The sequence below is a fragment of the Ruditapes philippinarum genome, unplaced genomic scaffold (assembly GCF_026571515.1).
Source record: "Ruditapes philippinarum isolate M1 unplaced genomic scaffold, ASM2657151v2 ctg1488_1_1_1_1, whole genome shotgun sequence".
Taxonomy (NCBI): domain Eukaryota; kingdom Metazoa; phylum Mollusca; class Bivalvia; order Venerida; family Veneridae; genus Ruditapes; species Ruditapes philippinarum.
Genome location: NW_026859106.1, coordinates 145279 through 159346, shown reverse-complemented (window position 1 = coordinate 159346; position 14068 = coordinate 145279). Strand labels below are relative to the sequence as shown.

Here is a 14068-nt window from a genome sequence, read left to right as displayed (position 1 = left end):
GGAAGAAAAAACAAGTAAATTTAAAATTAAAACATTATTATATAAAAATTAAAAAATAAGTAGTCATCTGCAAATTCTTAAAATTCCCTTTAAAGTACCGTTTAGATTGAACAGTCTTCTTCAGGGTACATAAATGAATGATAAACAATAAAAAGGAAATTATGTCAGCGTCACATGACATCAATAACATCAAAATGTACCAAAGAGTTTGGCCCAATAATCATAGACAGGATCAATTAAAGGAGAAGCAGATGCCATCATGGAAAAGGGAATAAATTTGGTGACATAAAATATATATAAAAATAACTTGTTTCTTGTGAAAAGAAAGACAACAATGTAAAAACGAGTTTAATAAGAATAATGGTCATGTGTACCAATTTATTTTGAAATCCCATCATACCGAAGTTATAAACCAAACACAAACTCACACTGCACTTAGGATTATATGAACAAGCAATACAAATACATTCGCAAATGCAATGAATGCCCCTGGAACTTTCACACTGTTGTACATCATATAATTCCTATATCCTTAACCTGTGACCTTGAACTTAAAATTAGATAATCTTAAATCTGAGGACTGCATGTTTATCATGTTAAGATAAATATTTGACCACAGTACAATACTGATACTTCATTGATCTTGACCTTTGACCTATAAAATAGAGGTGACAGGCAGACCTCACCAAGATGCATCCACATATTTAGTTTCAATGTTTACAAGAAAGGAAAAATTAAGATAAACTGTTAACCAACACTGAATAGGGGGCCGTGTCAATAGCACTGCTGTTTTGGAAAGTGGAGCTTAAAATATATCATTTACATTTTAAACAACAGCTTTGAGGCTGGAAACTGTTGTCAGATCTACATCACAATGTACTTACATTTTCTTGGGTTTCTAAGGTTATGTTTAATCTCCTCCTTGGCAGAGTCCCAGTAGTTTTCAAACAAACTCAACACCCGATGTCTGTCCAGTAAACCAATCTATATCAGGAATTACATAAATATTATGATTATTAAACCTTTGATTAGCTACAATTGTTGATCCACAATCATTTACATATAATCTAGGCTACAGAAGACATCTGCTCTGCAAGTAAACAACTTCAAAACTTTTTACAAAAAATTCATTTTGTTTTCCTTTAAATGACATTGTGCATAGATTATTTCGAGTACCGTTTGACATGATGGGCCTTTGTTCAGTATGTTTAACTAAGACTTTCAATCCTTGATCTTGCAGCATGTGACACATTGGCTCAATACATGTTAAACATTCCTTTAAACAAAATCCAGAACACTTAAGAAGAACCTAACTCTAGTATCATCAAACAAAATTTACTGTTACCTAATGCACATTGACCAATAGATCTGATATTTGAATACTTACACCACTATGGTCACATGACAGGAAGAGATTAGTAAGGTGAATTCTCCGGGCCTCTCTGTGTGACAGTGATCTGTGGGCAGCAGCACATTTTGTCATGTGTAACATAAATCTATCAAACAGCTCACTGTTCAGTTCTGATGTATATGATGCAAAATACTGAAACAAATAATTTCATTTTATACAAAACTATTAGATATACATGTAATATAAATGCACTCTTTCTTTTGTAAGACAACTATTTAACTAGCTTAAAGATATAACTGTAACCTATTGAGTCATATCGATGACGTCACGTCCGGTTGCAGTAAACAAGTTTAACGGCGGAGCGTCAAAATTAACAATAATTAAATCTTTTGATTATTTAACGTCAGAGATTTTCAATAAAAAGACGGATTTGATAAGAAGAAAAAAATCTGGACACGATGGTGTAATTTTCATTAAATTGTGTCATTGATATCGGAAGAAAAACAATTATTAAAAAAGTGTTGTCAGAATTCTCAAAATGAACGATAAAAAAGATTCAGAAATTCATTCCCAGGAGCAGCGGGATTATGAAATGAACTGTCGGAAAGCGCTTAAGAAAAAATTGAATACTACAGAACGGGAAGAAATGATCATTACAGTAACAGGAGGTGGAATTAAGTTGGAAATGAACACTGGTATGTACGAGTTATTTAAGTATGCTTCAGAAATATTCTTTTCTGATCCAGAAATGATTAATCGAACCAAGAAAACTACAGCTTTTGATAAGAAGCAAAACATTGTTTGAAACTAAATATAATGTGTCTTCAGAAGATAAGTCCTGTTCCTACACATTAAATTTATATCACACAAGATCATCTTGTCTAATAAACGGAAAGAACACACAGCAGTTCATTGATTCGGACCTCACAGCCATTTTAAAATTTGTTGAAAACAAGCTGTCGGATGAAGGATATAATTTAAATGAATTTAATCAGAAAATAAAGGCGGTGATACTGAACCATATGTCTACAAAAGAAGCGGAATCTTGCATAGATGAAACAGCGGTTAAAACACTATGTGAAATAGAAGATGCAGATTGCGATTTGGATTTCCAGTGTGAATCTTTAGAGTCGAGTAACATTCGAGTTGATACGGATACTACAGACTCTTTAATGATTAGTATGCTCCATAACATCCAACATCAAATATTGGAAATAAATGAAACACTCTCTCGTCATATTAAGGAGACAAACTTTCAACTTCTTAAAGACGAAATAAGAAGTATTAAACGGCAATGTATCGTTAGTTAACTCCCAAACACAGGACTCTTTTGACTCGCTTTTGCTAAACTCAAAAAACGTTGAGAAAGATGTCAAAATACTCGCCGAATCTATGCAAAGGAAACTTCAGTCATTTTTTGATTGCTTAAAAACGGTACCAAGAAAGGATATAAATCCGAAATCAAGTGATAAATATACTGTAGAGAGAGATAACATTGTTACAACGGACGACACTCAGATAAAGAGACCAATTTCAGAAAAATCAACAAGTCCAAAACGTACAAAAACGCTAATTATTGGTGATTCTATCGTGAAAGCAATTAACAAACGAGGTTTACATGATACCGTAGATACATATTATATAAGGGGAGGCACCGCCCATGACATAGCGTTACGATTGAAAAACTTGGATATGAGGGAATTACTCAACATTGTTATCTACGTCGGAGGAAATGACGTCGCATCCGAAATTCCACTAACCTCGACTTTGGCAGAATTAAAAACTGCCTTGACGTCACTTGAAAAACACAAGGACTGTTCAATATATATATGTACTGTATGCCCAAGATCAGATGCAAATGTTACTCAACTGAATGAAGAACTGTCACAGCTGTGTTTAGACAATAATGCTACACTGATTGATGTATACAGCGGATTTGTCTATGGTGACGGCAGTGTAGCGAAACACCAATTTGTAAGGGATGGTATCCATTTAAGCCCGAGGGGTGCGTCTGCGTTAGTCCTGGCAATAAATAAAAGGCTACGTATAATCAAACAACAATCCTCCCCAAATTCCGATATGCGCGCAACTGTAACAGATAGAACCAGAAGCATGAACAAAAACTTGACAAGAAGGTGGCAACATTCTTCGGAGCGGAGCAATGGGTACAACTTTTCCAGTGAAATGCGATATGGCTGAACCGGGAGTAGGAAATACTTTGATCAGTGTTTTATCTGCGGAAGAATAAATCACAAGTCTAAAGACTGTTGGTATCTGAACTAGGATAATGCGGACAGACACTCTAAAAGCTATTATAGCAAAGACAAATTCCAAACGTTTAATAAATTTAACAATGAATACATAAACAATGTAAGTGAACGTATTAAGACTACTTTGTTAGAAAAAGAATCCAAAAATGAGATTTCATCAAATAACAGTAACATGTGTATTCTAACAGATTACTGGATCGAGGTATGTGAGAGTAAAACAAATAGTTTTACAAATGTAGATAATTTGAATTTGATTTTCTCTTATATATATTACATTAACATATCTGGTATATCTCAAATAAGAAATAACTATATAGTAATATTTCAGTCACACACAAGAACTTTTCAATTAATTCCGTTAAATAAAAAAGTCGGTTTCGATATGTTTCTACAAAATGGTTGCAGGAAAACTTGTTTTATGATAGGAGGCATGTACACTCCTTCTTTAACTATTGTTTATAATGTATGTTACGATTTTATGTTGTACTCCACAATTGATATTTTACACATATGTTTAAGTACGCGAAAAATTATCGATTTGATAGTAAAAGAACGGAAATTTATAGACACTAATGAATCTGATAATCAAATTGTTTCTTTTGAACAATCAGTGCCATACAATAAATACGGAAATGATGAATATAATTGCAAAGTACTAAATAATGTTACGCTCCATAAATCAAATTTTCCAGATAATAAATTGTTCAATTCTAAGTTTGAAAAACGAGGTTTACATATTGCACACCTTAACGTTAATCATTTAATGCCGAAAATAGACGAAATAAAATACAATCTATTAAACAAATTAAATTCGCCAGATATTTTCGGCTTTACTGAGACATTTCTTGGTGAAGATACAACAGATGATGAATTAAATATAAACAAGTTTACACACGAAAGAAAGGACCGTAAAAGTTGTCATAAAGGCGGGGGAATTGTAATATATATTGCTGACAAGGTGCCATATCGGCGCCATTACGATATATAGAAACGGACGAATTAGAATCTGTTTGGTTGGAAATTATTTACCCAAATTGCAAACCTTTTCTTTTAAATTTTATATATCGCCCACCAAATGTTCACCAATCTTGGATTGACGATTATGAAAAACAACTAAGTATAATAGATATATCAAATATAGAATATCATATTCTAGGAGATGTCAATATAAACTTTTATCCAATGAATAAAAAGAAAAAGTATGACAATACAAAATGGGGTGATTTGATAACGAAATATGGTTTGAAACAACTTATCACAGATCCTACTAGGATAACAAAACATACCCAAAAAATTATAGATCATGTTTATACAAACAGTAGCAGATATATCATTGAATCGTTTGTTTCTGATACCTCATTAAGTGATCATTATCCGATATGTATTTCAAGATCAACGAAAGCATGTACCCGATTGATAAATGAACATAATTCGATTAAATATAGATGTTTTAAAAACTTCAATGAAATTGATTTTCAGGTAGACCTTGCTTTATCCGATCTTGAATTAGTCGAGCACATAATTAATCCGAATGAATCTCTTAGCTTATTTTACTCCATTTTAAATACAATATTGAAAAAGCATGCACCAATAAAAGAAAAACGTATCAAACGTGAACACCGGCCGGAATGGTTTACTGATGAGATAAAATATCTAAAACATGAACGCGATTACTATCTTAAAGTAGGGAAACATGAACAATACAAAATGCTCAGAAATAAAATATCATCAATGATTAAAAAAAGTAAAAGAGATTTCTTTAACAATGCTATTAAAAATAACAAAGACCTGGCATTTTTATGGAAAAATTTAAAGGACGTTTCAAATCTAAATAAAAAAGGTTGTATAACAATGCCAGACAGACTAGTGACAGGTAATAAAGAAATTTACGGAAATGTAAATATTATAAATGAATTAAACAAGTATTTTGTCAATATCTCGAATGTCATACATAAAACAAAGTTTTCAAATACAAATTTTTCAAACCTGAAAGAAACTTTAGACCAAAAGCTAATATATCATGAATTTAATATTGAATTAATTACACCGTTTGAAGTAAAACTTATTATTGAAAAACTGAATATTAAAAAATCTACAGGATTAGATGGAATTGGACCAAACATCATTAAATATTGTGGAGATTATATTACACCAATAATTGCATCAATTATCAATAATAGTATTAAATATAATATTTTCCCAGATGATTTAAAAAGAGCTAGAGTTATACCTATTTTTAAATCGGGGGATAAGAATGAAGCAAATAACTATCGACCGATATCAATTTTGTCAACTATATCCAAAATATTTGAGCGCCATATTGCCAAACAAATACACTCATTCTTTGAAAAAACGAACATAATTCATAATAAACAATCAGGATTTCGTAAAATTCATTCATGTAATACTGCACTCATTAGTTTAATAGATACTTGGTTAAAAGATGTTGACAGTGGAAAAATTATCGGGACTGTATTCTTAGACTTAAAGAAAGCCTTTGATTTGGTTGACCATGAAATACTTTTGCATAAACTTAAACTTTATCATTTTTCTGAAAATGCCGTTAAGTTTTTTAAGTCATATCTTTCTAACAGAATACAACTGGTTAAGATAGGTAATCTTCAATCTCAGACAATGAAAATAATTTCCGGTGTTCCACAAGGCTCAATATTAGGACCTTTATTATTTCTAATATACATAAATGACATAGCTTTCATTGGTAATGATATAAAAATTGATTTATACGCAGACGATTCTACTCTTTATGAGTCCGGAGAAAATATATCAAAAGTAGAAATAAACTTCAAGATCATTTAAATAACATTGACAAATGGTGCAAAATAAATAATATGGCCTTAAATCCAGATAAATCAAAATGTATGGTAATAGGAACAAGACAAAAAGTAAATATTATGAGAAAATTGTATCATAAGATAAATGAAATAGCTCTTGAAAATGTAACTGATCACAAAGTCTTGGGTATCTGCATAGATAACAACTTAAAATGGCACTTGCAAATTGACAATGTTTGTAAAAAACTTAACGGAAAAATTGCCTTATTGAAAAAGATATCGTATTTTTTGCACTTTGATATGAAATTATTGTTTTACAATGCATATATATTGCCCATTATGGACTATTGTTGTATTATATGGGGTAAAGGAAACACAAACTACATAAATAATGTTTGTAAATTACAAAAACGAATTGCTAAAATCATTTTACAGCAACCACAAAGATCTCCGTCAATAAATCTATTCGAAACTCTTAACTGGTTACCGTTCCTTGACAGATGTAAATACCACACGGCGGTGCTTGTTTTTAAAACTTTAAATAACATGGCACCGACTTATATGACAGAACTGATGACTTTATCCGACAACAAAATATATAACTTAAGATCTAGGTCACGAAAAGATATTGTATTATGGACAAGACCTAAAACAAACTATATTAAAGACACATTTTCTTATTATGGCATGAACATTTGGAACAATATACCTTTAAATATTCGTAATGTTAATAACCTTAAATGTTTTAAAGAAAAATACAAAGCATATCTTGATGTTCATATGAATGAATGAGTGAGTGAATGAATGAATGAATGAATGAATTAATAAATGAACGAACGAACGAATGAACGAACGAACGAATGATGCAATATACGTATATGTTAAAACAAATTGTTGAGTGTCTGTCGAAAGTATATGAGTTGTAATATTCAAAATATTACATATTATACATTCAATTTTCTACCTATGCATGTCCTGTTGTTGTTGTTGTTGTTTTCTATTTCAGAAGGCCACATTGGAAATAAGATATATATGATTGTTATTGTATGTTCTTAATGTGTAACCTTCTTTAAATAAAGATATTATTATTATTATTATTATTAATCATTAGAATTACTATAACTTTTACAATAAAGTAAGTCATAAAACAAGAGGCCTGAGTTGGCAGTAGTTAACACTCCTGATACTAATCCTATGGGCAGGATTTATTACTTTTGTAGAAGTCTGCAAGGCAATGCTACAGGACAAATATCTTTGGAAATAATTCTTTTCTTCTAAAATTTGTTGTTGTTTTTTCTTTTTGATTGGCAGGCAATCCTATAAATTGCAAGCTTGCAAATTTGTTTTACTATTTACTTTTAGCTGATTGATCTTGAAACGCCTGACACTTTAAACAGGCAGTTCTGAATTTCAAGCTGGACAATACCAATAGATTCTGCAAACTATTAGAATCTATATATTTATATTTATGTTAACCTTAGCAAACTCCTTGACTGTTAGTGCCTTTCCAGTAACATCTGTTGGCTCAAGTGGGTGGCTTAGTTTAGCTGCCTCACTCAAATGATCTGGGAATCTCTCAGATAATTCCACAAATGATCTTAAAGCATTCTGGAGCTGAAATGGTAAAAGCATACATAACATTAATAAACAGAAGCATTACTATTAATAGCTTTTAATGGCAGCATGTGATACTCACAAACACGTTTAATTGACAATTATTCAAATATCTTTTTGCCATTTATGGAATGGTGAATTGCAACTGGAACCCTGAATGTAAAAGGGCCTGATATGCACCCAGTCATCCTGATAACCAATCACAATGTATTAAAGAAAGACATTTGACAAAATTATCATCATCAATACAGTCAGAGAAGTAATTGATTTTTTTTATAAAAAGAAAACACATAGATATTTTAATTGTTCTTTCTGTGACACATTTGATTCTATCAGTTTTGGTATTTTATGTAATTGATTCAGTATACAATGTAATTGACAGAATTATACTAAACAGATAATAATGTCATTTTTGCTTTAACTCTGTAGAAATTTATAGTTCCATAACATACCAGTTGTAATTCAACACTTCCACTTGGATTAACACACCATTCCATAAACTGTTTCATTAGAAGTTTCATCCTTTCTTTCTGCTCAAACATTTTCTGCTCTTCCATTTTCTCTCTTTCATCACGTCGCCGCTTTGCTTCAGCCTTGATTCTTGCCAATCTTATATAATTATATAACATATAAAATTCACATTTCCAATCTAAAATATCAAAAGTGAATTATAACTAGGTTACCTTTCCTTTTGAATTCATTTCTGTTTTGAAAGTGAACAAATATTGAAGTTTAAAGTGAAAATTTTGATGATGAAGAAGCATACCAAGATGGAAATTAATGGCTTTGACAGTTTCTTATTAAACAATGGACCTTAATGAAAAGGTAAATCAATGCAAATACCAACCAGAGAAAACAAAAGCTTATAAAAACATTTAGATTTTCATATGCTCTTATCAATTAGCTATCTTGATGATCTTTCTGTCATGACACTATGACTTGCGTAAAAATGTATGTGTCAGTTTTTATCAATGTGAAACTAAATCATTGAAAAAAAAGGGTATAAAAGAATTACCTGTTGTCTTCAATATTGAAGAGTTCTTTCTTAAGTTCCTCATTGACTTCTCGAAGACTTCGCACATATGGTGATGCCTCTGAGAAATTACTATATCTTGGATTATTTCTCATGAGATATTGTGCTAGATGATTAATCGGGTTAAAATTTGGATCACGTTTATCACTGCCATTTGCAAGTCCCCTTTTATCTGCTTCATTGAGTAACTTTTCCATTCCAAGAATTAATGTTGGCATCAATTTCTCTACAAGATATGCTCTTGTTTCAAGAGTTGCCTCGATAACATTTAACCAATCTCTTGCTAAAAGCTCAGTAGGGATTTTTCTAGCAAGATTTGTTGCTTGCTCTTTTGATATCTTTGTTAGCTCCTTTTTAGTATTTCTTAAACCAACAAGTTTTTCCATCATGCTTTGTTCATGTTGTCTTTTCCATCTTTGAACTGCACTTGGAACCCTTTTTTCTGGAGAGCCATTTCTTTTTGCACTGCCTCTAGACCCAGCAGAAGTGTTTCTTGGTTCACCAACCATGGTCACCCTTTTAGGGGTGCCAGGCTTTTGAACATCAGTCATTTCGATTTATGTATTTTTTACTGAAATATATAATTACTAAATTGATAAGCATGTAAATAAAGCAATATGAAATATATCTCAAGGTATTACAAAATACTTAATTAAAACATAAAATGTTTTCAACACATATGAGGTATGGTAGAACCAGAGATTTAAACAGAATGCTATACTTGTATTAAAAGAATTGATTTATTCTCTGTCACACATTTATAAGCTGCAATAATTGGTGACCAGTAATTATGGATCATGCTTCCGGCAAGAAAGACATCTTGTTGTCAATCATACTCATAAGATATACTGAAGACTTTGTCCATTTTATATATTTAAACTATAAAACATGAATAAAATTGATCTCATTGCAAACATGAAACACACTACTACTATTAACAATAATTAAATCAGAGATCAACTTTATTTAAACAGCAATTGAGTATTTGTAATATCTTTCCTGAATGTTTCATAACATGAACATTTATGGAGACTGAAAGACTGCTGTTTCATACATACTTGTACTAAACAAAAATTATTACAACTGAAAATTCTTTTACAATAACATGCATCATAAGACAGTTAAAGACCACTAAATTGATACTCTGCCATTTTCACAATGTCTTTAATTGAAAACTGAGCAAGTTTAATCAAATCTTTAAGTACAAATCCTGCCAGCAACAATGATAGCAGAGAATTATCATGACATTTTATTTTTTGCTTTCTCTCAGAATATAACATCCCTGGTAAATCAGCTATAATGTGGTTACAAGACAAAAAAAATACAACTGTTATATTCTACACTTATGCTCGAGTATAAAAAATGAGAAAAAAAGATTAACAAGGCAAAGGTGACGTTCACAGAACTTCAATATTGGCAGTTTATGTAAAATTATCAAAGACTTTTACATGTGCATAAATCAAAATCCACATAAACAACTGTAAGTTCTGAAACTTTCCACACTGTTCTTTAAAATGTAATGATGCAACACATGATTCAACTGTTTAAGTATAATGGTGAGGTCCATTTTAGAAAGATGTCAAGCAAAATGTTGACTACATGACATGAAATTATGCTCCCGAAAGTTATGTACAGTGAAAGTTGAGAAAATCGGACGGCTTTCGGACCGAGGGTTTTGTCCGGTTTTCTCAGCGGTCCGGTATTCTCAATGTCCCCTTCAGCTGTTCGGGATCCTGTAAACCGAGCAATGACTTACAAAGGATGCTGAACGTATATTTGCATTTTCATGATCATGTGTAATTATATTGCTAAATAAAGAAATGATAAAAATACTATGCAATATGTTCAAATTGTTTTTGTCTCATTATTGCATATAAATATAATAAAATTTTGGATTTAAACGAACAGCAGTTACTTCATAACGATAAAGTCCGTTTACCCCCGCATATGTTTACATTTTGTTAATGGATAATGATAAAATGAAGATAGTTTACTTTGTTTATTTGTAATAATGTCCCAATTGTAAATATTACCTATACCATATTTGTCTGATAAAGATTTTTAAAGTAGGTCTCTGCAAAGTTTCACTGTCTTTAATTAATTTAAATTTGTCACTTATAGACAGCTCTCGTCAAATTCTTTTAGGCCATGGAATAAAACTTGATAAAGCGTTGATAAATGTCATTTCCGTTTCGTTGTCAGGGAAATTAATATACAAAAAGCAACGCAGTATAATAATACTCTATTTTTCATTCATACTGATTTTAACTTATCAATTCCTCGTGCATTTTGGCATTTATGTAAAACGGTAACATCTATACCTTACAATAAATCAAACTATGAAAAGAGACATAATTAACAAATCAGACAATCATTGTTCCGTTACCGCTCATTTCGCGTATTGGGCACAACCAATTGATAAGTACAAAAGGTTATTCACACCTTCGTCGTCCGATATTGTCAGGGTAATTGTCTATATAATTGACTTTGTAGTCCCCTTTCAACCGTCCAATATTCGGTTTTTACAGATTCCGGTATTGTCAATGTTTAATACAATAGTTTATAGAAGGGAAAATTTGGGACTGAATTATTCGTCCGGTGTTTAGAGAGTTCCGATTTTCTCAGCGTCCGGTTTTCTCAAATTTCACTGTATTTGGTATAAATTATATACAGTCTAGTAAACAGGTGCTAGATAGTAAATATAGAATCTGTTATAGCAGACCCCAGAAATAATCAAGTTGTAAGTGGCCTTGCTTTACTGTTGGGTGAAACACATTATGTGGTTGAAGTGTTTGCCTTGTGATCAGGTGGTATAGGGTTCAAACTCTGGATAGAGCCTGTAGAACCTGAGGATGATTTTTAATACAAGCTTATAATGTTTAACATCACAAGATCACAGTCTGCTATACTACTGTATATATATGGATAATAGCAAGCTCGACGAGCTGGCCCGAAGGGCCTGCTCGCAAAGCGAGCTTTATGGTAAGGCGAGTACCTGCTAAGTGATGGTTTTGAAAACTTTCGTCTGAAGTACCGAATTGGACACATCGCAACTTTTCGAATTTAAAGATAACGATAAAAACTGAGGAATTCTGACTGAAAACGGATGTGTAGACTGGTCACCCGCGCACGTCTATGGGAACCATAATAGGACAGGGAACCAGAATAACGGAAGCTGTGTATAAAATATCGAATGACAGTTTTAAAACGGAAAATGTAAAATGAAATTTGAAGGCGCCATTTTGTTTGAAAAATCTGATAAATATAAACAATTTTTTGTCGAATTTTGTTGTGAAAACTATCTAGAATGAAAGAAAATGGTCTAACTAAGAAAATGAATCTGAACACCAATATCTTTTATTCAGTTGTTAACGCTGTACAGATCTTTAAAGTATTGTTTACGTGACGTCACAATGTAGCGCCAAACAGCACATGCAAAACAATCAAATCAAGTACGCTATTTTAATGTCGCAAACGTTTTAAGTTTTACATTTATTTCACTTTCAATAAACTTTATTTCGCTTGAAAAATTATAGAGTGAAATAAAATAAGCAAACAAAGTTTAATCAACGTTTTCAAAACTCGTTATTCATTGAACGACAGGGGCGCAGTATGTGTGACGTCACACGCACTCGTCTAAAAATGAGCGATTATTTCATACTATTTCACATTAAAAGTACATCGAGCTCGCTTTGAGGCTTTGCCTTTTTCATATTATGCCTTATTCTCATCGATTCGTGCCTTCTCATCGATTCGTGACCTAAATAATTGTCTGGTATAAATACTTCTGCAAGGACATACACCATCTGAAAACTACACAAGTTTTATTAGACACTCGATTTGACAATTCTATCCAATCAAAATGCGTAATTGAACAGGTGTAAATGACCTTACCCTACAATCAGCTGGCGACCTAATTACTTTAAAATATTTGATATTAATGTTTTAATTTATCAAACACACTTACACTTAAGCCAAAAAAATATTCATTATGCTGTAAGAATTTACTTAAGACTTTGAAACATATATTGATCAGATCAGGCTGAAAATAACCATGCGAACATTTAGTGGTGTGAGCACCTATATTTTGATGACGTCACAGGGTGAATCGGTGGGTAAGCGTCCAGCTGAGCAAGACAGTCATGGTTGACATGTTCAGTTGCTCTAATCTTTGAGCGGTTGTTTTTAGAAGTAATTTAAAGTTTTTGAACTTTTAGATAATGAATTTATTTAACAAATGCACTAATTGAACTGTATGTATGTCTAATATTTGTTGTGCAAGTGCAATTATTCCAAATAAGAGTCACGAATCGACGAGAGAAAAGCATAATTTTGTTCTTGATTATCAACGAGATATTTTTTATCATTGTTGGCATATATGGCAAATACCCGTGTTAACGAAAGAATACAAGACCTATAGACAAACAAATGTCATACCGAAATTGCTTCAAAACACATATTTCATTCTGCAAGATTGACAACAAAACAAAATTTCTGGTCGCGAAATCTAATGATAAATTTAAAATATTTGTTTTCTACGCAAAAAAAACCGCATGCATCATCAAAATGTAACGTATTTGAAGTAATTTCCTGATTAAATATTGTTTAAATCTGTGTGATAAAACAGGAATCCAAATTCATTATAAAAGATGAAATTACTGTTTCTAAAAAGTTGTTTCTTCGTCCGCCATTGGTTGCTAAGCGGAAGTGCATAAAGTATATAAAGTCCGTTTACAACGGAACAACTTATTGCAGGTCGAGAAACAGGAGATATATTGCGTTATTTTGTGTACTGTATCATCAGTTCGAACAGAAAATGTATGTTTCTTGTTGTAATCAGATAAACAATATATAGCTAATTTTGTTAATACTTTCTTCTATTCTAAAAATTTAAATATGCTACTGTATGGTTTCTTGCAAAAAAGTTGGATATATCAAATCAATACAAAGCGATATTCATCTTCAATGTCATTGTTGTTGCAAATAAAACATGTTCGGTCACTTCTAT

General features: G+C 31.7%; 1 protein-coding gene across 5 annotated transcripts in view; it reads right to left on the bottom strand.

Annotated features, from left to right (window-relative positions):
- LOC132755247 (EF-hand calcium-binding domain-containing protein 5-like) overlaps nt 1-13780 on the bottom strand; it is a 34248-nt gene extending 20468 nt beyond the window's left edge. For all 5 annotated transcript variants that reach the window (XM_060746072.1, XM_060746071.1, XM_060746073.1 and 2 more), the window contains exons 1-6: nt 13720-13780; nt 9043-9631; nt 8480-8636; nt 7890-8027; nt 1388-1543; nt 885-984 (exon numbers count right to left, since the gene is read on the bottom strand). In XM_060746072.1, coding sequence (XP_060602055.1) covers nt 885-984; nt 1388-1543; nt 7890-8027; nt 8480-8636; nt 9043-9611 — 1120 coding nt within the window. In that variant the 5' untranslated portion in view covers nt 9612-9631; nt 13720-13780. The remainder of the gene's footprint in view (nt 1-884; nt 985-1387; nt 1544-7889; nt 8028-8479; nt 8637-9042; nt 9632-13719) is intronic.
- Between the last annotated feature and the right edge of the window lie 288 nt (nt 13781-14068).